General features: G+C 45.4%; 1 protein-coding gene across 2 annotated transcripts in view; it reads left to right on the top strand.

The window, feature by feature from the left end:
- Positions 1–27,607, top strand: part of LOC309560101 (fibronectin type-III domain-containing protein 3A-like) — a 180,113-nt gene that overhangs the window by 92,946 nt on the left and 59,560 nt on the right. The window contains exons 3-4 of one of the 2 annotated variants that reach the window (XM_082263631.1): positions 13,270–13,360; positions 22,034–22,110. In XM_082263631.1, coding sequence (XP_082119757.1) covers positions 13,270–13,360; positions 22,034–22,110 — 168 coding nt within the window. The remainder of the gene's footprint in view (positions 1–13,269; positions 13,361–22,033; positions 22,111–27,607) is intronic. The other variant, XM_082263632.1, reaches the window with a different exon arrangement.

Genomic DNA, 27,607 nt, shown 5'->3' on the forward strand with positions numbered 1-27,607 from the left:
CCACAGAGCTCTGCCTGCTTTTGCTCCCAGCAAGCAAACGAGTCGAGTCTGTAGGGTGCATCACTTATCAGCAGTTGCAGCACTGTGCATCCAGCATTACAGGTCTCCGAGTCCTCAGATTACTTTCCAGAGCAGAGCAGTACTGTTCAGCCTTTCAATGAGTGTCTAAAGGCCCGTACACACGATAAGAAAATCTGTAGGGAAAATTCGTCTGACCGATCTGCCGATTTTCGGATTGTTAGTATGGTGCTTTCGACAGCCGACTCCGACTATTCAGGCAAAAAAATCCTTATGTTCAGGCTATAAAATTTTTATTGTTCATCAACACAACGTCCGATTTTCGTCTCATTAGTACAGTTTTCGAAGGAAAAAAATCTTAAGAGCACAAGACTAGGCATGCTCAGAGACGAAAACACATACAAAACAATCCAGCACATGACATCACTTCTGAAGTAGAATTCTGTCGTACAGGAAAATTCGTATGAAAATAACCTCTTCACTTTCCACATCAGACTAGCATGCCACAAAAAATGGACGACAGATCGTTCGATAATCGTACGATAAAATTGCGTTCGATAAAAGTACGGGGCTTTAGTCCCAGTCACAACAAAGACAACCGTCCAGAGCAGAGCAGACTAGAGCACTGGGAGTGTGTACATTTTAATTACAGGCCTGAGGCCTCCCCTCAGACCACCATCCATCCAGAGCACTGTGTGCATTACAGGCCCCCTCTGATCACAGGTATCAAGGCGTGTATTACAGGCCATCCCTCAAACCGGAGACCACCATCCAGCACTGTACAGCATTTCAGGTCTCCTCTGACCAGTAACCACAAGCATCCAGAGAACTGTGTATTACAGGCCATCCCTCAGACCGGAGACCACCATCCAGCACTGTGCATCATTACAGGCCTCTCGGAGTCATACCACCATCCCAGAGCACTGTGCATTACAGGCCTCCCCTCAGACTACCATCCAGAGCACTGTGCAGCCATACAGGCCTCTCATACCACCATCCACAGTACTGTGCAACATTACAGGCCTCTCATACCACCATCCAGAGCACTGTGCATTACAGGCCTCCCCTCAGACCACCATCCAGAGCACTGTCCAGCCATACAGGCCTCCCATACCACCATCCACAGTACTGTTCAGCATCACAGGCCTCTCATACCAACATCCAGAGCACTGTGCAGTATTATAGGCCTCCTCAGACCACCATCCAGAGCACTGTGTAGAATTACAGCCACCGTCCAGAGCACTGTGTGCATTACAGGCGTCCAGAGCACTGTGTGCATTACAGGCTTCCTCAGACCACGGTTCAGAGCACTGTGTGCAATGCATAACAGGCCTCCACTTCCGACTGTCCATGTCCAGAGCACTGTGCATTACAGGCCCCCCCAGACCACCATCCAGAGCCCTGTGCAGCATTACAGGCCTCTCATACCACCATCCAGAGCATTGTGCAGCATTGCAGGCCTCCTCAGACCACCATCAAGAGCACTGTGTAGCATTACAGCCACTGTCCAGGGCACTGTGTGCATTACAGGCTCCCTTAGACCACGGTCCGAGCACTGTGTGCAATGCATAACAGGCCTCCTCTTCAGACTGTCCATGTCCAGAGCACTGTGCGCATTACAGGCCTCCCCAGACACCATCCACCTTGTTTGTGTGGATAGAGGAATCTGTATGATTTTTTTCTTTTTCCTTTCAGCCCACTGGCTGAAAAAAAAAAAGGAAAAAAAAAACATCCATGGCAAGCTTAAAGTATAACTAAAGGAAGCCCTTTCTTTTTTTTTTTTTTTTCTTTTTTTTTTTTCTTTTTTTTTTACATTTAGGAACAGAGGGATTAGAACTAAAAGTTTTTATTGCTCTCTGTGACCCTCTCTATTTGTCCTGTTTACCATTATAATTGAAAGTAAAACAGGCGGGCTCAATTTGACAACACTTGGGAACCCTGGATCCAGTATCTGTCTGCTTCATTGTAGCCAAGCTGCACCTGAGCCCTCTTCGTGTAGCACTGTTCGAGTGGGGGGTTTGCTCCTGGATTTCTATCTCCTCTATCCTTACTTTCTTTTTCTATTCTACTATTTCCTTCTAGACTTACTTTCCTTTTCTGTTTTCTCTTGGCCTGTTATGATCTTGTGTTCTAGCCACGTTGGGGTCGTTGACCCCCTGGTAGCTCTGGCGGTGGCGTCCTTCTTCCTGCCCTGTGACCCTGCAGTGATTGAGGTCGGGTGGGGGGGGGGGGGGGGCGACACGCACCTTCTGCGGTGCTTGGGCGAGGATCGCCATGATGGTGTCCAAATGCTCTAAGCTTTGAGCTACTCCATCGGGGGTATGTTTTTTCTGGTTAATATTATGTAATGGACTCTGTTGCATACTCTATGTGCTTTTCATTTCATGTGCCTTATGTGTATGGTGTCCCCTTTTATGGCTTGTGTTTATGCCTTGTTTGATACTTTGTTCATGTTTGACTTGAAAAATGTAATAAAAATTATTGGAAATGAAAGTCAAAGAAAATCCCAAATTTTGGTTTGTCCCCAGTAAAGTAATAGAGGGGAAATCTTCCAATGGGGGGGGGGGGGGACTAGTTCTGCTGACCTTGGGGTACCCAAGGAATTCCCTTAATTTGCAGTGATTCCATCGCACTTCCTTTTTGGCTGTGGGACAGGAAGTGAAATCTCCACAATGGAGACACAGATGATGAGAAAAATATCTTGCAGGGGTTATTACCCTCCCTTTAAAGTCTGTACACACGATAAGAAAATCTGTAGGGAAATTTCGTCCGACGACCAATCTGTCGATTTTCGGATTGTTAGTATGGTGCTTTCGACAGCCGACTCCGACTTTTCGCCAACAAAATCCTGATGTGCAGGCTATAAAATTTTTGTCGTCTGTCAAATCAACATCCGATTTTCGTCTCATTAGTACAGATTTCGACAGAAAAAATCTTAAGAGCAAGACTAGGCATGCTCAGAGACGAAAGAACACATACAAAGCAATCCAAAACATGACATCACTTCTGAAGTAGAATTCTGTCGTACGGGAAAATTCGTATGAAAATAACCTCTTCACTTTCCACATCAGACTAGCATGCCACAAAAAACGGACGACAGATCGTTCGATAATCTGATCGTGTGTACTGGGCTTTACTCTATCCAAAATGAAAAAAAAAAAAAAGTTTTGCTTATAGTTCTACTTTAAAGTGAAAAAAAAAAAAAGGCAAAACCTAACTAAATCTAAACCTACTCTCAGCCACATTCTAAGCCTAATCTATCCCTGTAAAGAAAATATCGCTATGCTTACCTGTTCTGCTGCTGCATCGGTCCAGTCTCCGGCTTAACTATCAGTGGTGGCTTCACTGTAGGAGAGGCAGCCGACAATGGAAGCCCCATAGTAAGTCAATGGGTGATGGCACTTCCCAAGCATTTCCGTGCCATTGTCTGCTGTCTCCTGCACATAGAGGATGCTGCTGGAAACCAGACTGGAGTGACTGCAGAACAGGCAAGTATAGCGCTTTTTATGCTTTATAGGGCTAGATAGATTAGGCTTAGAATGTGGCTGAGGGTAGGTTTAGTGTGAGTTAGGTTTTGCCTTTACTTTTTCTTTAGGTGTCAGTCTTGCATGTTTTATTTGGAATAATGTGTTCTGCAGTCTGCAAGCACTGGCAATGCTCCTGGGAAGCAGAGACCACATCATTTTGTCTGGGCAGTAAGTGATGTGATGAGCAGCATTTCTGGCAAGAAAGGAGCACCTTTTTCTTTTGTGCAGCTTTCATTAGAATTAAAGTTAGGATCACTTTAACGGGGTGAGTCAGCTTACCCAACACAAAGTATAATATGGCACCCATAGCTGGAGACTAAACAGCACTTTCACACTGCTTGTATTGGCTTTCCCTCGATTTTCCATGACTTCACGCTGCTAATTACATGTGGCTAGCGGCAGCCAGGAACAATGCCATAAATCTCCCTGTAACATGGCTGGAATTTATAACTCTCCTCCTGATCTTCCATTCTTCCTCGTCACAATTTATAAAACTGCAACTGCTTATTCTACTAGCAAGTTTGAAACAGATGTTTTCTTGTTTTTAAAGCCTTCAGTTGCGCAACATTGCAGCTGAAATAAGCTTCTAATTGTTGAGCTTTTCTCTGAAATACCCGCCAGTGACAGGATGGCCACACTTGGAAAGCAGCAGCTGTGCAAAGTAGAAGTACTGTTTACTTATCTCCTATTTTAAAGGAGCAAGGTCCATTTGGCAGATCACAAAATGAAGAAAAAATCTGATCAGATTTATTCTTATGTAGTCTAATAGGCACTAGCGTTAGACCTAGTGTGCTCAGTAACAGAATTGACATACATACTATCGCCAAACAAATGTACAAGAGGTTTGGCATTCTCCTTGGATTGTGGAAATGTGTAAACTCTGGGCCCTTCCACTTTTTTCCTCCCATTTTGTGGAGTGCTGCTGAACTACAGCCTTTGTGCCCACCAAGGCTTTTTTTTTTTTTAGTGGGGGGGGGGGTGCATTTCTGGAACCTCCACCACTGAAAGTATGTAATGCCAAGGGGTGCAGCAGGGTCTGTTGATGATGGCTGGTGAGGATCTGTTGGTGGTGGTGACTCGGATCTATTGTTGCTGTGGGTCAATTTGTTGCTAGGAGAGATCTACTGTTGAGGATCTTTTGTTGCCGGGGAGGTCTATATTTCTGGCTGCCAGGATGTCTATTGATCCTGGGTGCTGGGAGATCTGTTGTAGCTGCAAGGGGTTTATTGTTGCTGGGGTGGTATTTTGTTGTGAGGGGTTTCATTGTTGCAGAGGGGGAATTTATTATTGTGTGGGAGATCTATTGTTGCTGGGGGCGGGTCTGTTGTTGCTAGGGGGTCTATTGTTGCTGGCTGCAGGGGATCGGTTTTACTGCTTTTCATGTTCAATTACAATATAATTATCTCTGTATTCGCTAAAAGGGGCAGTATTGGGAGGTGGGTAGGGGGTGGAACCAAGTAACAGTGCTCAGAGGTGGGTAGGGGCGGAACCAAGTAACAGTGCTCAGAGGTGGGTAGGGGCGGAACCAAGTAACAGTGCTCAGAGGTGGGTAGGAGCGGAACCAAATAACAGTGCTCAGAGGTGGGTAGGGGGCGGAGGCAAGGGGTGACTCAGCACCTATTCTCTGGGAAAAAGAAGCCCTGGTGCCCAGTGACTGAGAAAATCTGAATCCAACACCCTGTTTGTTCTTGTGCTCGATAACCAAATTTGTCAGACATGCTCCATTGCTCCCATTGTTTTGCTGCTTTACAAGTCTCTGATGTGTGGTTGTGGTTGTAGCTGGTTCTCAGTTCGATCAGCATACAGCACTGGGGTGAAGGGCAGGAAGGTGCATTTTTACAAAGGTAAAAGAATAAAGGTATGTAAAACCCAACTTTGGACAGAAAAAAAAAAAAAAAGATTCCTTCCGGTTTAGCTGTGCTTGAATTGAAAGGGTTGTTAGCTCGTTTTGTCCTGGGGAGAGGAGAAACAATTTTATTTGGGTGTGAAAAGTGGAGAATCGGGTAGCTATATTTCCTTTTAGGGTGCATTCACACCTGCGAATGAGAACCCCTAGTGGAGCTACCAGGCGATTAGCTGCGGGAGGCAGCCCTACCCTATTGTAAGCAATGAGAGGTTGCTGGCTCCTGAAGTTAATCGTGGCTATTCGCATTTAATTGCTGGCAGGCAATCTGTATCCAGGGCTGATTACACATATGTGATCGCTGTGTGAGCAATTACATGTGAGTGGCCACAATTAGCTGCAGGAGCCAGCAGATTCTCATTGCTTTTAATAAGGTTGCCTCCCGCAACTAATAGCCAGGAACCCCCTTTAAGGTTCTCACATCGGTATCTGGTGCATTTATAGGTGTTAATGCACCCATATTGTTCCCCTAGAAATAAATGGAGGATTGGGCAAGTATATATCCTGTTAGGGTGTATTCACGCCTGCAAATGCACCCGTAACTGCGAGAACTCCCTGTGGAACTTCCTGGCGATTAGCTGCAGGTGACTGCTGGCTTCTGCAGCGAATCATGGCCACTAATATGTAATTGCCGGCAGACAGTCTGCGTCCAGGGCTGATCACTGCATATGAGTGGCCGCAGTTATCTGCAGGATCCAGCAGCTTCTTATTGTCTTCTGCAGGTAATCGCCAGGAGCCCTGGGTAAAGATCTAATGCCTATGAATGCACCCGTATTGTTCCCCTAGACCTAAACAAATAACCCTTGCAGTGAGGGCACAGCCCCACTGCAAGTGATAACGTTTTTTTTTTTGCCCCTGGTTGGGCTTTAATGCATTTCTAAACAAAAGGTAGTGACAAATCGTAACAAGTGGGGTTATGGAACAATAGAGGACTAGAAAGATGTACTGCTCCCCATACTCGGCACCATCCAGTTTAGCAAACTTAAAAAACAAAGACACTGGGTTGAAAATTGTTAGGCAAACGGTGTCTGCTGACAGCTCATTACATTAAAATGCAGATAAGGCAAGTTTCAATTGATAGGGACGCAGCAGACATGTTTTTAGGGGCCTTATGGCCGGAATACACGATAAGAAAATCAGCCGAAAATTTCCGTTCAGCGAAGGATCGGCCGATATTCTTCTTGTTAATGCCCAGCCATCAGTGACCGATATCGATATTGTGAACGAAAAATCCAGTTTGCGAACGAACGATATTCTATACGTTGGTGTTAAGGTCGTTCATTTAAAATCTGTAGAACATCATCACGCATGCACTTTTTTGATGGTCACCGGTCAAACGGTCGGGCGATATTCGGCCTGTGTATGTTGGCAACGTTTTCGACCAAGGAACACTTTTTCATAAGTTGGTGGTCGAATGATCGGGCGATATTCGGCCCGTGTATTCCAGCCATTAAAAACAGACTAAATGCACAGTATTATGTTTTCCTTTTATATGATATTACTTATTTTAGTTTTTTACTGAAACTGGAACACTCTGTGTGTACATTTTTTTGTTCCTGTCCTTTGCTCTGCATTTCCTTAACAATAAATGTCTAGTATGGCTGTTATATTAGCCTGCATTGTCCTAGCATTATTAGGAAAACAATGGAGGAAACCGTTTTATGTAGTGAACTGGGGGTCAATTCTCTGGAATTCAGTGCCCTGACACGTAACATAACCCATCAGGCTCGCCCATCAAAGGAAACCTGCACTGAAAGAAATGTGTAGGCTGCCGCTCTTGACCTTTTTCTGAAAATCCTGCAGTTGAAATGGTTTATGAACCTTTTTAGAACTATTTGGAGGGATGGCAAATGAAATGCGGCCTAGTCTTCAACTAAGTGAAATTGTTAAACAAGTGCTCTAATAATAAACTAACTGTACTCTTTCATGTTTTTATTGAACACCTTGTTCAAAGATTCAGGCTAACCCGAAAAAAGTCTCTATATTTAGTTACTATTAGAACCTTTTTTTAAAGGCATTGTACACTGTCAAAGGTTTTTGTTTTTTTAACTAGTTTTTAGCGTAGTTCTATTCCCGGTGTTGTAAAATTTTGTCGGACCCGTGAAAAAATCGGACCTCGTCACTTCCGGAGACAGAGCATCACAAAACAGCGGATGGGAGTCGTCCGTACGCATGCGCAGAAGACATTTTTCGAGGTTTGGCAAAATTATAACAGAGAGCGGACAGCTGATTGAGAGGAGGCGGGGCTGAGGTGCGACGGAGGACACATATGCAGAGCTGGTGGAGGAGGCGGGACTGAGGTGCGGCCATGTAATATATGCAGGACTTTAGCGACTCCTTATGTTTTATTATCTTTAGCAATTATCGTATTATTTATCCTTAGGATTTCATTACATTTAGTATTTCTTATTTTGTATTATATAAATAGTAAATGTAATGAAATCCTAAGGATAAATAATCCGATAATTACTAAAGATAATAAAACAAGGAGTCGCTAAAGTCCTGCATTTATTACTCGGCCGCACCTCCGTCCCGCCTCCTCTCCAGCCTCCTCTATTCAGCTCTGCAGATGACGCGGCGGTGTCTTCCGTCCCACCTCAGCCCCGCCTCCTCTCATTCAGCTGCCCGCTATGTGTTATAAGTTTACCAAACCAAGATAATGTCTTATGCGCATGCGCACTTGAGACTCCTATCACCGGAAGTGACGAGGTCCGATTTTTTTTTTTTTTTTTTTTTTTTTTTTTTTTTCACGGGTCCGAGAAAATTTTAGAACACCGGTTTGCCTTACCTAGTAATGATGGGCTTGCATGTCGTGGCTGCAGTTTGTGGTGTCATGGCTGAACAATTCCCCTATGTTCATGTATTTGTTCACCTAGCTTGTCCCTATTCCCTAAAGGGACAAGACAGCTTTTCACTTCGGGTTGTGCAGTGTCCAACGCATACACTGTCATCTGCTCTGTCACATCACAAATGTGGAAGTGCTAATGTAATTATAACCACTTTCGGACCGCCCACCGCACATATACTGCTTCAGGGCAGCCCGGCTGCTCAAAATAATGTATAGGTATTTGATTTTGTGCAGAGGTTCTCAGGGGCGCGCATTCGCCGCCAGAGCGACGCTTCTATGATTAGACACAGCGGGAGCCGATCGGCGGCCACCTGCGATTGTGCAGGAGAATGACAGAACGGCCGTCTACCTATGTAAACAAGGCAGACGGCTGTTCTGCCACAAAGGAAGAGTGAAATCTTGTATTTCCACTAAGCCGAAAGGCCCCATTCACACGGGCAATCCCACCTGATCTGCATGTCCGTTTTTTAGGCAGACCTGATCAGATGCTCCATGCATCCCTATGGGGCAGCGGATATCAGCCGTGACATGTCAGCTGACACCCGCTGCTATCCGATCCTGTCCGTTAAATCCGGATGGATGGAAACCCCATTTTCCATCCATCTGGAGGATCGGATGGGATCAGATGAGAACGGACAGACGGTCCGTTCTCATCTGATCTCCCCAAAGAGGACAGCGGGGATCTGACAGCTCCGTCTCCGCACACAGAGCGGAGACGGAGCTGTCCGCTTACTCAGCGGGAATCGGCGGATCGATCCCCTGCTGAGCAGAGCGGACTCCGTCGGCGGTGCGCCAGTGTGAAAGGTCAAACACAGATCTCTTTTCCTCTAGCACATCCATCCCCCACGCAGTTAGAAAGCATTCCCCAGGAGCACATGTAACCCCTTGATGACCCCCAGTATTAACCCCTTCCCTGCCAGTCCCATTTATACAGTAACTGCATTATTTTTTTTTTTTTTTTTTTTAGCACTGGTCCCTAAAAAGTGTCACTTGCAGATTTGTCCACCACAATGTCGCAGTCCTGCTAAAAATCGCTGATCGCTGCCATTACTAGTAAAAACAATAAAGAAAAAAACATACACCATAAATCTGTCCCATAGCTTGTAGATGCTATAACTTTTGCGCAAACCAATCAAAATACACTTTTTTTTTTTTTTTTCACACTGAACAAAATTATAAACGCAACACTTTTTTGTTTTTGCCCCCATTTTTCAAGAGCTAAACTCAAAGATCTAAGACTTTTTCTATGTACACAAAAGGCCTATTTCTCTCAAATATTGCTCACAAATCTGTGTAAATCTGTGTTGGTGAGCACTTCTCCTTTACCGAGATAATCCATTCACCTCACAAGTATGGCATATCAAGATGCTGATTTGACAGCAGGATTATTGCACAGGTGTGCCTTAGGCTGGCCACTGTAAAATGTGCTGTTTAATCACACAGCACAATGCCACAGATGTCACAAGTTTTGAGGGAGCGTGCAATTGGCATGCTGACTGCAGGAATGTCCACCAAAGCTGTTGCCCGTGAATCGAATGTTCATTTCTCTACCATAAGCATCTCCAACCGCAGACCACGTGTAACCACACCTGAGGAAGGAGGCCACGCGTTTGAAACTCGTTGTCATAGCAACCTACACGGTTGTGCATCGGCCTCTCCATCTCTCTCTCTCCCCCCCCCCCCCCCCGCCCTTGTCTTCCGGGAGTCCCCCAAGCTCAGGTGTAGCGCCGGCTGGTCTAGGTGCAGGCGCACTCCAGTGAACATCCCAGAGCCCAGCACTGGAGGACCCGGAAGGAGGAGGTTTGTCGGCTTCAAGCTTCTTGCAGCGGCGATCCAGGAGGGGAGTGTACACTTATGTCACACATTCTATACGCCCATGAGTGTTCTCCCAGATGTGAGTTTTAAATCATCAAGCTTCCTGTATTTTTTCAAGAAAAACAGTATTATGCTAGGGCGGCCGTGTGCTCTTTTTTTTTTTTCCTTGTAAAGATTCCCTTTTCCACCGCTCAGTGGATATTTAGGAGAGCTGAACATAATAAGCGCTATTTGTCGATCATAATAAGTGATCTATCTGCTCCAAACTGGCCCTCCTTCCTTCACTAGCTGAGGATCCTTAAAGTAGCAGTTCATCCAAAAATCTACCGTTAAACCTACTCTCAGCCGCATTGTAAAACTAATCTGTCTAACCCTGTACACCCCTTCATGGAAACAGTATTGCCTGATGGCAGTGGCTACTTTCAGGAGGACAATTCACCCAGCAAACCTGCAAAAATGGTTCAAGAATGGTTTGAGGAACACAGTAACGAGTTTGAGGTGTTGACTTGGCCTCCAAATTCTCCAGATCTCAATCTATCAAGGATCTATGGGATGTGCTGGAAAAACAATCCGGATCCATGGAAGCCCCACTTTGCAACTTAGGCCTCTCTAACATGGGCGTTCCGTATGTCCGTATATCACCCCATCCGTTTGCGGGTGATATACGGACATAATGCATGTGCATGTCAATGGGATTGCGGATTTGTCAGCGGATGACCATCCGCTGACATCCGATTTGCGTCCTTTGAGTTCTGTTCCGTTTTTTGGAATGGAACAGATCCCTATTTTTCTTCCATTTTAAAAAATGGAAAGGACGCAAAATCGGATGTCAGCGGTGTCATCCGCTGACATCCACAATCCCATAGACATACATTATGTCCGTATATCATCCGCAAACGGATGGGATGATATGCGGACATACGGACCAGAGGACAAAAGTGTCCTCCGTGTCCGTAAAAAAAAAAAAAGTGCCGGAGCGGATCGCAATACGGTCCGCCCTGTGTGAAAGAGGACTCAAAGGATCTGCTACTGACAACTTGCTGCCAGATAACACAGCATTTCTTTAGACGTCAAGTGAAGTCCATGCCTCAATGGGTCAGGGCTTTCTTGGTGATAAAGGGGGCATACCTAATATTAGGTGAGTGGTATGAGAGTGCACTATTTCGTTTGATAGGTTGAAAGATAAATTTACACTACCTAATGCGTTCTTCTGATTCCTGCAACTCCAACATGCCTAAGCAGTGCAATTTGGGTTCTCCTTGTTTAGATTGGAGGAGGATGATTTGGAGGTTGTCCCCCGGGATGACGCTCTCAAACACTTTCTGTGATCTACAAGTCACTACTTCCCTCTGTTCATCTGGGAATAGATGCCCTACTAACTGCCTGGCGTTCGGAGGAGCAGGACTTGGACAATGAAGACTGGGAAGATCTCTGGGACAGCCTATTTCAAGCATTAATATGGACTAAAGACTGGCTGATCCAATTTTAAATAGTACACAGAATTTATTTTCCCACCACAGCGACTACATCGTATATACCCTAATTCCTCCTCTTGCTGTTGATGTTCTAGTGACTCTGTTGGATTTGCCTATATCTTTTGGGAGCGCCCTCAGGTTAGTAGGTACTGGTGGGAAGTGACCCAGTTTATATCTACCCTTACTACTATACAGGTCCTTGTTAAAGTTGGTGTTTGCCTCCTGGGGTTAGTTGACCCTCTGGCGGTTAGTAGGGCGATGCATACTCTCTTGGGTCTCTTTTTATTTTATGCCAGGAAGGCAATAGTGCTCAAGTGGAAATCAGACACAGCCCCTAATCTGCCCTTCTGGAAGCGTTTAATCAATAAGGTTGTACCCCTATACAAAGCTACTTATTTGTCCCGGGGTTGCCCTAGGAAATTTGAGAAGGTCTGGCACTTGTGGACAGATTCGGAGTGTACAACAGGTGATCAGGAGTCTACAGACTGAATTCATTCCCCCCTGATGAGGTTTAGCTTATAATATGAACAAATTTATTCCTCTGCAGGGACTAACATTAAATTTGTTCAGGTAGGATTCTAAACCCGAGTTGATATTCTTCCGATACGTTATCCTGATGGTTGAGAGGGAACAAGAATCTCCTTATAAAATCACTTCAAGGGTTGATGAATTATAAGAGAATGACAGAGCGAGGTGTATGGAAGGTGTGGTTTCTTTTCTTTTTTTTTTGGATTCTATAATAGGTGTATTAGTAGTTCTATGTTTTATATATTAGCCGGGGAATTTCCCAAATGCTATGTTTTGTACCTATACGCCTCAATTTTTCAATAAAAAGAAAAAAAAATATTAGGTGAGTGGTCAAAAAAGTTGTAGCTGATCGGTGTAAAGTGTGTGTATGTAGGTGTGTGTATATATATCTATATCTATATATATATATATATATATATATATATATATATATATATATATATATATATATATATATATATATATATATCAGCTGCATCCTCGCAGGCATCTCCCAACCCACTGGTATTACATTCACTGATATTGTCAACACTAGTAGTTTGGGGTTTACCCTAAAGCCTGCTAAACAAGTTTAGTTTTTCATTCCAGTGGGCCGAACGGAAAAAAAGCTGAAGCGCTCAGGAGGAGTTGCTGTACGAACTATGAAATGTTAGTACAGCGATCTCTCTGTCAGAAGCCGGTTGAACGGCCAGCCTCTGTCAGATCAGCTGCCTTACAAACGGGCCGAATGTTAACCGGTTTCTAGTAAACCGGCTGATGCCGCCCGATATTCGGCCCATGTGTACTAGGCTTAAGTTAATAGACTTTCTTCCTGTCCATCTATCTGCCAAATACATTGGCTGGGTCCTCTAAATGGGCTCTGTTTTGTCCCCTAGGGCCCCAGTGCACTTGCACAGACTGTATGCCCATCCCTAAAGCAGGGTGTTACAGGAGGTCAAGCTGTCAGAAAACCAGAACTTTTTACAGGAAAACGTATAAAAATTAGGCTAGTCAAGGCATTCTATGGTTAGCATATAAAAGGACTGCAGGTCTTGGCAGCCACTGGCTTTATGGTATCTGTAATCCATCTGCAAATTGAGGTGTTAATACTGATGCCTAAAAATCTACAGAAAACAGTTGATTTTGTTGTGATGTAACACGAGCTCTTCCAAACAGCCTTTGTGTTTGCAGGTAATTGTGGTACAAGTCAACCCGGGGGAAACCTTTACAATCCGCACAGAAGATGGTCACATTCAGTGTATCCCAGGTAAGGAAAACATCGTTTTATTGTCTCTTCCTGCAGATTTGGGGTTTTCCGTGCTCACTGCTACAATGAATGAGAAATCGACACGCTACAAAACCTGTACAGCTTCCTGGAACTCTGAGGCTGCTTGCTTATCAACGTATTCTGCCTGTATATGTGATCTTAGTGACACTTAACCACTAATGGTTTTCTATGTAAAACCAAGCTTGTACAAAACATCAAATTTACTATAAAATAAATTCTTTCCAGGCAAGAGATGGGTGGGGTTCCCCAAACCTAAATTCACATTTTTTATGGGCTGTTGTGCCGTCATATGTAATTTTTTTAATCAAGCAGTTGTGCTTATAAGGGCAATGAGCTATGAGATGCATCAAACTAACAACAAATCAGAATGGACTTTTCTGTAGTGTTCCTGGACTAAGCTATTTAAAGTGAATTTGTGAGATCAGAAACATTAATCATTTTTGAAAGTGGCAGATCCAAAGTCATATATTCTTGGCTTCAACATCTTTGGTTATTCTCCTGAAACATATATGCAACCATTAATGTCAGAAAAGTCTGGACACTCATGTCACCTGCTTGGTTCAGGTCAGGGCCTCACTAGGTAATAAAGCCATGATGGCATCCCTAGAGACTTGAACCTCTACACATGTCAGCATTGGCAGCTGCCATACTTCCACCATCCCAATTACACTTTAAGGCAGTAACGTTTAGAGTTCAGATTATGGAGCAGTATTGATCTTTGTACCTTGATGCCTATTTGACAATAACAATTATAATTATTTTTTTTTAGGGTAAAATGAAGTTTTAGCATACCACTTTGTATACCGTAATTGCCATCTACTGCCCCACAGCCACCAACTAGATTTGATTCTGGCTTGAAAAACAACAGATATAAGATGGAAAGATATATTAATCCTCAGTCTCCCGCCCAAACTGTGTGATTAACTCTGCGCTCTAGGATGCACCAGCACCCAACTGGTCAAAAATAATAATATTAAAGCTGCTACTTAAAACAAATATGGAAATATTTGATAACAATGTAGAGAAATGGTAGTAGCGCTGGAACAATCTAAAAAGGTCCCTAAGACTATGAATGTCCGCCACACTGTTAGTGTGGTTAATATCAGTCCTCACAGTCTCTAATCAAATAGTCCCATAGGTCTAATGGTGGATAAAATTACACATCAATCTCCTTTTCCCCAATCTTCAGTCACCATGAAGTACTCGTATATGGATAACGACAGTTCTTAGGTATATGATAGGGATACACCAAAACTTCGGGTTATCTGATAGGGTCACCACAGGTCCACCACCAAGTGCAAGGGGAAGTAAGAAGTGGCCACTCACCGGATGCACATGCTCACTTATTCTCATAAATGAGCTCACTTCGCATGTTAATGACTAGTCAGTTTGGATCCTCAGGCGGAGTGTAGCTGGTTGTCAGGTCCGGACGGTAGAAGTACAGTGAAAAGAGTGCCACTGCATTGGAGTGTAAAGACCGTTTGCTTACTTCTGACCTGTCTTATGGCTACATTGGGATTTGTTATTAACATGCGAAGTGAGCTCATTTATGAGAATAAGTGAGCATGTGCATCCGGTGAGTGGCCACTTCTTACTTCCCCTTGCACTTGGTGGTGGACCTGTGGTGACCCTATCAGATAACACGAAGTTTTGGTGTATCCCTATCATATACCTAAGAACTGTCGTTATCCATATACGAGTACTTCATGGTGACTGAAGATTGGGGAAAAGGAGATTGATGTGTAATTTTATCCACCATTAGACCTATGGGACTATTTGATTAGAGACTGTGAGGACTGATATTAACCACACTAACAGTGTGGCGGACATTCATAGTCTTAGGGACCTTTTTAGATTGTTCCAGCGCTACTACCATTTCTCAACAGATATAAGATGTTCATGTTTTTGAAAACCCATTTTAAGGGATTGTAACCTATGAATTTTTGTAGCATGCCAAATATGTTAACATTCTTGGTTAAAAATCTTTATAAATACATTTCCATCCCCTTCTAAAGGGACAGAAAGTTACTGAAACTTTACTTACAAAAAAAAACTATTTGAGTAGGTAATCTTTTTATTTTAGAGAAGAGATAAGATACACACTGCTAAAAAAAAAAAAAACCCTGTCCAATTGCTGTATTAACACAAGCAAAGTTGATGAGATCTCCCCCGCTGTGCTGTTGAATTCTGACAGGGGGACACCCTCCTCCCCTTCCTGCCAAAATACATTGATCAGCACCTGCAGCCCTCGGCTGCAAGCGTTAGTTTAATACTGATTTAGGTTTTCCAGCATGTCTCTTTGTCAAAAGCCAGTTTTCCTGACAGACTCCATGGCAGCATACGTTCGGGTAGGCTCCGCCTCCTCTCCTACCTCATAGGACCCCACTCCCATAAATCTTTGCTCCCTTTCAGCATCGGTGTTCTTTTTTCGTCCTCCTCATACATATGTCTGATGTTCCTACTATCTGGTCCTGTATATCGGTGGCAGACTGAGTTTTGGAGTCTCCGATAAGCCCTGGCTCTTAGCGGGGTATGGAGGGGGCAATGGAAGAGACCCTTAGCTGGAGCTATGTGGTTTGGCCGAGAGAGCCCTGCTGCTGCGGGTGGCCCTTTATTGCCTGAAGGCACAAGCCGGTGTTGCGTCTCCTGGACTCGGTTATGCTATCGGAGGGTGGTAAGCCCTTATATGGGACCATTTCTTTTTCCTCATTGTTATGCTTATCTTTTGTTTTTTGGTACTTTTTCTTTTGCTATGCTCGTGTCTAGGGTGTTTCTTTGTCAGTTATCGCTCAGGTTTCGTTAGTTCTATGGCTTAGTACTTACTTATGGTGCTTCTTGGCCGCCGCCATGGTCTTTGCCGCTACTTCCGGGTTGTTCGGCACTTCTGGGCATGCGCAGTACGCTCCGAGTTTCGGAGTCGTCGTGCATGCGCAGTGGTGCGGTCTGACGTCACGCGCGGTTGCGCAATACGGCGGGTCACGGCCTGGCGGTCTATTTAAACTCAGAATTAGACCGGAGCTGGCGGGAAGGTCGGCATATCGGTAGCCTCCCCCAGACTCCGGTCCTGTAGTCAAGGTAAGAAGGTTCCATCCTCTGGGGGTTTTGCTTCTGGGTAGATGGGTCTGATGTTATGTCCTCTTCCTATCAGGATTCCTATCTCTAAATAGTGCACCATTGAGTTTACTGGAGCAATGGACTCATCGCCGCCCCCTAGTGGCCAGCCTGCTCTTTCTAGGTATGTGCTGGTTTTATCAGCTTTAATGTCTGTTTTTCTTTCATCTTTCTTATGGCTTGTTGTATATGTCTGTCTCAGCTCTCTTAGGTCTGATCAACAGCCCCGCACACGCAGCGAAGACAGTCATGCAAATACGCAACACCAGCGCTCCTCGTCTAAGTCTAAGCGCAGCTCCTCCCACAGCAGGGGACGTGAGCACCATTCCTCCTCGCACCATGGCAGCTCAGAACGCCCGCAGGGGAAAAAATGCTGGGGTTGCCGTACCCTGATACCAGACGGTTCCTCTTTGTGCAAACCCTGTTATACCCAAGCTACGGGTGAAAGGGAAAAAACGGACAAACATATTGAGGAGGTGGTACGCAGAGTTTTAAAGGACTCTCTTGCTGAATTACATAAGCCAAGCACTTCTGCAGGTCCGTCACGCTCTCCTGACAGAGATTTGTCGGTTCAGGATCCGTTTGAGTCCTCCCAACCCAGCCATACATCTATCCTCCCGTCTGAGTCCGACTCCGATTCGGATGACTCCGGTACTGGATTTGAATTTGCCCTCGTGTCTCCGTTAGTTAAAGCGGTGAGAGAGGCCCTTGACTGGGAGGATCCTGCTGTCTCTTCTCCTAAGCAGAAGAAATATTTCAAGCAGTTATGCAAAGAGCGTCTAAATTTCCCATTTCTAGAGGAACTGGGAGACATAATGTCGGAAGAATGGAGCAAAGCGGAAAGGAAAAATTCCATGACCACTAAAGTAGCGAAGCTCTATCCTTTTAAACAGGATAAGGTGAAATACTTGGAGTCATCCCCTAGTGTGGACGCAGCAGTGATGCGTCTGGCGAAACACGTCACTCTTCCAATGGAGGATACAGCATCATTTAGAGATCCTTTGGATCGGAGGATTGACGCTGATCTTAAGCGAGCATACCTATCGGCCGGCATGGCCTGTAAACCAGCAATGGCTTTGGCTACAATTTCCAAGGCTATGGAGGTTTGGGTTAATGCCCTTGAAGATACTCTTGGAGGAGTTTCGGAGGAAGTGCTCCAAAGTTCTCCTATACAGGAGCTGAAGATGGTCGCGGGCTTCTTGGGGGAGGCTTCCCTAGATACTATTCGCCTTTTGGCCCGGGTTATGCTGGCCTCTGTTACGGCAAAACGTGCCCTTTGGCTTCGGCCCTGGGTTGCCGATGCTGCCTCTAAACAGGCTTGGTGTAGGATTCCCTTTGAGGGGTCTTCCCTCTTTGGGAATAAACTAGATGCAGCAATAACCCGGGCCACGGGTGGAAAATCTGGGTTCCTTCCCCAGGACAAACGCCCAAACAATCAGAAACGCTCTTTTCCAAGGAGGCAAAACGTTAATCGTTCTAGGGAAGCGCGCAGCTACAAACCAGGTAAATCCTATGGGAGAAGCTGGAAGTCAAGACAGTCCTCCTTCCAGAAAGGCCCCAAGGGCTCTTCGTCCGGTGACCGGGAGGCCACCAAATCCTTTTGAGGTTGGTCCCGTCCAGTCTGTTCCGGTAGGGGCCAGGTTGCTCCAATTTCGGAACGTCTGGGCGGCCTCGATCCAGGATCCCTGGGTTCTGAATGTTGTGTCGCAAGGGCACTCTTGGACGTTCAACAACGTTCCCAAACCCAGGTTCGTCGCAACTTCCCTTCCTCCTGCAGCAGAAAAGAAGAAGGTTCTTCTCAGTTATGTAGATACCCTACTGGATCAACGAGCTGTCGTACTAGTTCCCGAAGAGGAAAGGGGTCAAGGAGTATATTCGCCTCTTTTTCTTGTCCAGAAAAAGAACGGCACTTGGCGACCGGTAATAGATCTAACTTATCTCAACAGATCGATACGTCGAGAGAGATTCAAGATGGAGTCCCTAATTACAATACAGCACTCGGTTCTCCCAGGAGATTGGTTGGCATCAATAGACCTAAAAGATGCGTACTTCCACGTTCCTGTGGCAAAAGAATATCATCGGTTTCTCCGATTTGCTGTCAATCATGTCCACATGCAATTTACATGTCTTCCCTTTGGGCTCTCGACTTCGCCTCGCACCTTCTCCAAGACGCTATTGGCAATCGTGGCTCTCATCAGAACCAGAGGTATCAGATTACATCATTACCTGGACGATCTCCTTCTTCTGTCCCAGGACAGGTCCCAGCTACTGCTACATCTGGAGCAGGTGATTCACACTCTTCAAGAGTTCGGGTGGATTCTCAATCTGGAGAAGAGCCATCTGGTGCCCACGCAGTCCCTGGTCTTTCTCGGAGCACTGTTCAATACGGTGAATTGCACCATATCTCTACCAGAGGAGAAAATTCCAGTGGTTCAGAGCAGGGTGGCTCTCGCCCTCGCTGCCTCCCAGCTCACTGCTCGTCAGTGTCTAAAGGTGGTAGGGACTCTAGTGGCTACCTCACCCATGGTGAAGTGGGCTATGTGGAGGCTGAGACCCTTTCAGAAGGGGTTTCTCCACCAGTGGACGACGGAGAACCTGTCGCAGATTATTTATCTAACACCATTCATGAAGGGGTGTCTTCCTTGGTGGCTACGCCGTGCAAATCTAACCAACTGTCACTCAATTGCTCCAGTTTCGTGGGTGACGATAACCTCCGACGCCAGCAGTACCGGCTGGGGAGCTCACTGCCAGTCAGAAGTGGCACAGGGCAGGTGGAATTTTGCCAGTCACGGAGTGGTGTCCAACATCCTAGAGCTACGAGCCGCCTTCAAAGCCCTCCAGGCTTTTCACCATCTGACTCAAGGGGCCTCAGTGTTACTCAGGATGGACAACACCACGGCAGTGGCATACGTCAAGAGGCAAGGTGGAACCCGCAGCATGTCTCTACTCCAGGAGACAGATCCAATTATGTCTTGGGCCCAGCAACACCTGGCCAACCTCTCTGCGGTCTTTGTCCCGGGGATATTGAATACGCAAGCAGACTTCCTGTCCAGATTCCTGTTGGACAACAACGAATGGTCCCTCCATCAGGAGGTGTTCAATTGGGTTCTGTCTCTAGGAGTCTCACCGGAGGTGGATCTTTTTGCGAGTCCACACAACAAAAAACTTCAGAAGTATTACACGAGGTTCAGGGATCCTCGAGCCTTCGGGGTGGATGCCCTCACGGACAGATGGAACTTCCAAGTTGCCTATGCCTTTCCACCGGTGCCAATAGTACTCCAATTCCTTCGGAGACTGAAGATGGAGGTAGTAGAGGTCATAGCGATAGTTCCCTTCTGGCCCAACAGGCCTTGGTTTCCTCTGCTGTCCCTTCTCAGCTTCAGGGATCCGATCCCTCTGCCTCTCAGGCCAGACCTTCTATCGCAGGGGCCTACTCTACATCCGTGCCCTGCGCGTCTACACCTCAAGGTCTGGTTCTTGAGAGGGAGAGGCTGGAGGCCCTCGGATGTCCAGAAGAGGTGATTCCCACTCTTATGAGCTCGAGGAGGGCTAGCACCAACAGAGTGTATGAGAGAATCTGGGCAAGGTTTCTGAGTCATCAAGCCCAGGATTTGGGTCCAGCAGGGGCACCTACCATTTAGCAAGTATTGAGTTTCCTGCAGTCTGGTTTAGATCTGTCCCTCTCGGTCTCTTCTCTCCGGGTGCAAGTTTCTGCCATCTCAGCTTTCACCGGAATTCAGTGGGCAAGACATCAACTGATCCAACAGTTTTTTAAGGGCGCGGTCAGGCTCAGGCCTCAGAGAAAACCTAGATTCCCGAAATGGGATCTTCCATTGGTCCTGGACTTCTTTGCTTGGAAAGAGGTTGCTTCCATGTCCATCAGGGAGCTTACGTTGAAGACGGTATTTCTGGTGGCTATCACCTCTGCCAAGAGGGTCTCAGAGATACACAATTTGGGCTGCAAAGAGCCTTTTCTGACCTTTTTTCAGGACAGGGTGGTCCTAATCCCTATGTTGGGGTCAAACCCTAAAGTTACATCTGTCTTCCACGAAAATTCTGAGATAGTTCTGCCCACCTTCAGAACAAATGAAGAATCCTTAGTCCATCCTTTAGATGTGGGAGACACTCTGAGTCAATACTTAGAGGCCACATCCTCCTTCCGGCAATCGGATTTCCTGTTTGTTCTTCTCCATGGGAATAAGAAAGGTACACGTGCTTCTTCTAGAGCGGTGGCTGCATGGATTGTCCAGGCTATACAATGGGCATATAGAGCAAAAGGCTTGGCTCCTCCAGAGGCGATTACGGCTCATTCTACCAGAAGCATTGCTACATCCTGGGCAGTTTCTAAACACGTCGCGCCTGATGTGATCTGCAAAGCAGCCGCTTGGTCATCTGTGAATACCTTCCTTACACATTACTGTGTTGAACCTGCTGCTTTATCTTCAGTTAACTTTGGTGTTCAAGTTTTGTCAGTTGACAGTGCCAATTAAAGTTTTCTTTGTTCAGCATCTTCCCACCCGGGAGTGTATAGCGAGTTATTTCCCGAACGTATGCTGCCATGGAGTCTGTCAGGAAAACGGAAAATTGATATCAAATACTTACCGTAATTTTCCTTTCCTGATGGACTCCATGGCAGCAGGAGTCCCCTCCCAATTCCTGAGTAGGCTAGTTACAGAACACTGATGCTGAAAGGGAGCAAAGATTTATGGGAGTGGGGTCCTATGAGGTAGGAGAGGAGGCGGAGCCTACCCAAACGTATGCTGCCATGGAGTCCATCAGGAAAGGAAAATTACGGTAAGTATTTGATATCAATTTTCCGTTGTTAGATCGGCTTCTGTGGACAGACTGCTGTGCACACTCAATGAAAGTAGTCTTGTTTCTGCTGAACTGGTCAGGTTTCGGACCGTGTGTACCCATCTTTAGAGCTTCTGCCGGGTTTATAAATGCAGATCAGGTACCAAGGAGATTTTTCATGGTCAGGCTTTTTGGGGTATTTAGTGATTAGTCAAGAAGCAGAATCCATCAACTTTACATATCTGGTGAAAAGTTGACACCAATGCAGCAAGGACATTGCCTGGCATGGTGTGGATCCTCTGTCAAGTTTCAGATTTGTCCTGATGACTGCTATTCTTCTTGTCTTAGTATCAAAAGTATAAAAAGGGAGGAGCTATTTTTCCAATGTGGTCACAGATGGCAATTAAAACCTCAAGAAGCAGCATGTGTAATTAAACCTAAGATTATATAAATTAAAACAATTGCTGCTTTTTCCTTTTAGTTTACCATTAGTTTTTCTTTTTGTTTTTTTATGAAAAAGCAAAGAAAGGCATTTTGGGGTCACGTGAAAATTTTTACAATATAAAAAAAAATGTGTGTGTATGTGTGTGTATATATATATATATATATATATATATATATATATATATATATATATATATATATATATATATATATATATATATAAACCGATGATTTTAAAATGTATTGCCATTTCTCACGTTATATATTTGCATTGTTTTTTGTTCTTCTCTCTTCCCCTTTTAGGTCCAGCACATGTTCCCATGATGTCCCCAAATGGTTCTATGCCTCCGATCTTTGTGCCACCTGGTTATGTGTCTCAGGTATGATTTGTTTATATTATGTATTCTAACTGAAATTTTGAAGTTTAACAAACCTTTACAGGACTTTGAAGGCTCTAGAGATCTTGATTATTCAGTTGAAAGTCAGGGGTCTGAGAAACGAGCTTCCTCAACCTCTGTGAAAAGGTTCCCCTCTGGAAGGAGATTTTTTTAATCATTTAGTCTAGGATCACACTAAATGCAGCTTTGAATTCTTTTGACTTCACTTGAAATCACATGATTTCTAAGCCGCATGTCAGTGCAACTTCAGGTGTGACTTAGATGTCATCGAAGTCACACAGATGTTTATGCAAGTTGCACCTGGAATCTCCAAAAGTAGTGCAGGAACTACTTTTTAAAGCCGGCGCAGCACCGATTTGAACAGTTCCATTGCCTACAATAGGGTGCGACTTGTCCTGTCAAATTGCATGACAAGTTGCACCAGTGTGAACGTGGGGCTTACAATGGAAAAAAAATAATAAAAAAAAAGTATTCCTTTTAAAGTAATAAATGTAATTAGAGATGCACCAACATTTTGGCAGCCAAAACATATCGGGTGAAAATGGTGTTATCTGCATTTTGCCGATAAGAGAGAAAGGTGCCGATAAATGGCACCGAAAATGCTTGCGATTTTGCTGAAAATTGGCGGCGACTTTACCACGCTTAGGTTTTGTTTTTCATAGGTCATGTGACTCAAAAACTGCATCAAAAACGTAGCACTGCGTTGGGCGCATTACTAATGCGTTCTTGCTGCATTTCAACACGGAGGTCCGTTTTTTTTGCAATGTTTAACTAACCAAAAATGCAGCAAGCAGAATTTTTACTGCAATAGAAGCACAACGGACCAGTGGGAAGACATACATAGAATTTTTAAAGGGATACATTTGTTTTGGAGCTTTTCTTGCACTAAAGGTTCCAATAATGACCGGCAATAAAGTCCAATTCATTAAAATTCATGATATTAAAAAGTCAAATATAATACAATTTTATATATAAAAATATAAATATTTAGTCTTTTTCAGTTTTCAAGCCAAGTGCATTCTGCATTTTTGGATTTGACACCAAAATTTCCATTCGGTATACCTCTAATCTGATTAATGCATGTTTAGGAGATTTTAGCATCTTACATTGTAATCATGGCCAATAAAAGTTTTAAGAATATTCTTTCTTCTCTTCCCTTTAATCATGTGTTTAAAGACTTTAAAGTGTTACCAAACTCACAAAAGTAAAATCTGTCTATAGATGCAGAATAGCCTGCTGTTATACTCACTGTGTAACCTCATGTGATCCTCTCTATTGTGTAAAAAGGCTGTGTGATCCTATATGCACAGATCCTCCCCCCTCCTGCTCGTTCACTCAGGGCAAGTTCAGATAAGACAGGAATTGCAGTTCAGCTGCACATGCTCAGTTTCTTTTGCTGGAGAGAAAGCTTCCTGGTTTTAGCTGAGCTATTCAGGTCACGTGGTATTAACATCATACATGTGGGCCTGTATACAGGTCCTAAATGACAGCCCAGTCCCTCCCTCCTCCATGTCCAGTAACTAAAAAATAACAGAGGGTGGGATGTTGCATCTTGATTGATGGATGATCCGCCTCCCGAAAAAGCATGAGGACATGGGTATGGATTTTGATAGCTGGCTGTGGATTTATATCATCCGCTTTCATGAGTAAAAGGTTTCCCACAACCATGGGACTGTCAGCGATTGAATTATTTGCTTTTATGTCCCTCAGTGACAATTTCAGCAAGATTTTGGCATAAATAGCCATACCACATCCGTTATGCTTGTTTTGGGCTGGGAGGAAATTGCTGTGATAAAATTTTGAAGCCAAACAAAATATAAATCAGGCAGGCTAAGATTAAAAGTGAAGATTCAAGGAAAGAAGATTTGTCTTTAGAAATCTTGCAAGGATTAGTAAAATCGACCCATGGCAATTTGGTAAATCGGCTTTTATTAGTTTGCCCATCCAAACAAGGTGATACCTAAGTTCTGATTTGAAACCTTTTTAAACATATTGCACTTGCATATCACTATATAACAAGTGCTTAACGTGGTTCTAAAGCCTTCGTTTTTCACATTAATGCATCTCATAAATTCATCTTTTTGGGGTGGATGCGGGTTACCTCCAGGGATCTGCCTGCAGGTTCCCTCCTCCCATCCCTAAATCCCTCGGTGAGCTGGGCTTCCCCAACTCCCTTTCCCTCCTGTCTGGACCTGGAGTCTGGTGGGGGTTCCAGGGCAGAGAATGCAGCGGAGACCCACTGGGGTCTCCCTTGCTATCCCCACTCTGTAAGAGCTCTCTGATAGTGTGTGTCCTGCCCTGGTAGTCTGGAGGGGTCTCAGTGTAGGAGACCTCTAGGCGCATGCCCTACTGTTTGCAGTGTGGGTATAGTGCAGGGGTGTCCGCAGAGTCTCCTCTAATGTGTGTCCTACCTTCGAGGGGGTCCCCTTGCAGAGGGGGCAGCGTTGCAGAGGGCGCAAGGAAGATACTAGCAGAATGCTTAAGCGTTTATAGCTGATGGTGGCCATGGTTGGCAGGCACTCCTCAGTGTCCTCTTCCTGTGCCTGCAGCTACTCCTCAGTGTCCTCTTCCTGTGCCTGCGACATATGAAAACAGGGATGGCGTCCATGGTGATACGGAGTCCGAATTCTCGACGCTCCTCCGATCGGTTGGGTGTCCCTGTTATCTCTTTCTCTCTGCTGATAGATACCCTGAACCTTGAGGGGGGATCCTTTAGTGGTGCCAAAAGATCGACTTTGTACTGCAAGGTTTTCCTTTCCTTATGGAGCCTCAGGGTCACATCTCCCCCACTGACCCCCTCATGGAGGTGGCAGGTCCCTCTGTACCCCAGCTTCCCATGGTTGTACTGACGGCGGTCCTGCAGTCCTTAGTTTCCCAGGTGGAAGTGGCATGTGGGCAAAGGCCCAGGAGGAAGCATCACTCTCCTTCCCCCACGCTCAGTCTGTCTCATCTGGTTCTGAGCCTGATGCCGCCGTGGTTGCAGCCCATCCAGGTGGGCCTAATATCACACCCCCAGATCCATCCGATAGTGAGGATGATTCTTCCACAGCAGCGGCGAATGAAAAAGCGCTGGTAGACGTACTTATCACTGCAGTGTGTGAGACTTTAAAAATGGAGGATGCGGCTGATGTAGCCACGGACGTGGCTGTGTCGTTTGGTACGGATAAGTCACCTCCCTCTCCAAAGGTGTTTCCTTATGTGCCTTATTTTGACAGGTTTTCCTGTAAGGAATGGGAACAACCAAAATTACCCTTTGTGGGCCCCAAATGTTTTGCTGTATGTTACCCTTTTAAGGGAGCACTTTTAAAAAATGGAGACTGGTTCACCAGTGGTGGACCCTTCTGTTTTCAGGTTGAATAAAGCCACCATGATCCAAGTCGAGGAATCCCCATCCTTTAAGGACCCAGCTGACAGGAAAGCGGAGGCTGTGGCATGAAGCATGTTTACCATTTCTGGTTCAGCATTGCGGCCAGTCTTTGCCTCAGCCCTGGTGTCTCAGACCCTAACTGAATGGGCCAAGCTTTTGCGCCAGGGCCCGGGGGCAGAGCAGGTCCCTGCTGCTTATGTTGATTTAGTGGACCAGTTGGTTTATTTGTGATGCAGCTTTGGATACAGCTCCTGTGCTATCCAAACTTTCTGTTTCAACAGTGGTGATTAGGCACGTGCTGTGGCTTAAGAATTGGTCCGTAGACCAAGCCTCCAAGAAAGCTCTCATTGATCTGCCCTTTGAAGGCAATCGCCTGTATGGGGCTACCTCGGATGACATCATTAGGGGTATCACGTGGGGGGGGAAATAAGGGAAATAGATCTTTCAAATATTCCCCGGGAGTTTCCAAGCAACCTTGGTCTGGTAAGCTAGCTTCTCCGGACCTACAAACAAGACCCTTTCAGCATGAAGGTTTGCCCTCACCCATTACTGGGGTGGGGGGACATCTTCGCTGGTTTCCAGCCCCATGGACTTCTTTTGTGAGCATCAAGGAGATCCGTAAAATGTTTCTTTTGGCGGTACCCAGAAAGGGGGACAAGGCTTGTTCTTTTCAGGTTTTTTAGGTTCGGAGTCTCCTTGTGCGGATTTAATTCCTGCAAATGTTCAGGTAATGTCCGAACTACCTAAGGTCCCCCTTATCCCTGTCCAGGGAATTTGATTACTTAGGTCTGATTTTAATTTTGGCCAGGGTGGTTGTACCTCTGGACAAGTTTCAGAAACCACACGTCGTGATTCATTGGCTGCTTTCACACAGATGGTTCTCTCTCCCGATTTGCATACAGTTCTGAGTCTGGTGGTATCTACCTTCTAGACAGTTCTGTTAGCACAATCCTACATGCAGCTCCTTTTAGCAGGTTCAGCTCCACAGGAGAATACCAAAGTTTGTGGCGAGATCATGGGTTCCTCTGGCAGACGTCACAGGCATCCAAGGGCCACAATAAGGCCAGTATCCTCTTTAGCTCAGGCTTCTTCTGCAGTTCCTGTGAGCAATCAAGAGCGAGGATCTTCCAATCTTCCAATCAACCTGGTGGCCGTAAACCTCCTTTGGGGCTTCCTCTTAAAGACCAGTTGTCCCAAGGGCTAATCTACCATCCTGCTTTACAGTCGCTGGTTTTAATGGCTTAGCAATTGAAAGCCAGGTACTGAGGTATAGAGGGTTGTCTGGATCAGGAATCCCTACTATGGTGAAGGCAAGGAAGTCATCTTCCAGCAAGATGTACGCTTTCCACGTACCATGGTATATTTCCTGGTGTGAGCCAATTGGCGCTAATCCTCAATCCTTTTCTGTGACTCGAATCTTAACCTTTCTGTAACGGGTGCTGTTCTGAAGTTAGCCTTGAGTAGCATCAAGGGCTAGGTGTCTGCCTTGGCAATCATCTTTCAGCGACCCCAAGCCACGCACTCTTTTGTTCAGACCTTCATTCAGGGGGTTCGACACGTGGTTCCACCTGTATGGTCTCTTTCACCGCCATGGGATTTTAATTTAGTTTTTTCGGTTCTCCAAAAACCTCCATTTGACAATATTCTGGAGATTCCCTTGTCTAAGTTATCCCAAAAGGTGATATTCTTGGTGGCTATTACCTCAGCCCACAGGGTGTCAGAATTGGCAGCATTTTCCTGTCGCAGTCCCTATTTGGTGGTCCATAGGAATAAAGTGGTTCTTCGTGCCCATCCATCATTGCTGCCCAAAGTTGTCTCTGACTTCAATTTCAATGGGGACTTTGTGTTGCCTTCCTTGTGTCCCAAGCTGGCTCATCCAAAGGAATTTGCTTTGCATACCTTGGATGTGGTTTGTTCGATTCGGGTGTATCTGGCAGCTACTGAGTCACTTCGAAAGGTCAGACTCGCTCTTTGTGGCTACGGAGGGACCAAGAAAAGGGCGCTGGCCGCTTCTTCGGCTACCATCTCCAGGTGGATTAGACAGACGGTGTCTCAGGCCTATTCCATTAAAGGTCAAGTACCACCTTTCCCTGTCACGGCACATTCTACTCG

This window comes from Pelophylax lessonae, assembly GCF_965119305.1.
Source record: "Pelophylax lessonae genome assembly, chromosome: 7".
Taxonomy (NCBI): Eukaryota; Metazoa; Chordata; class Amphibia; order Anura; family Ranidae; genus Pelophylax; species Pelophylax lessonae.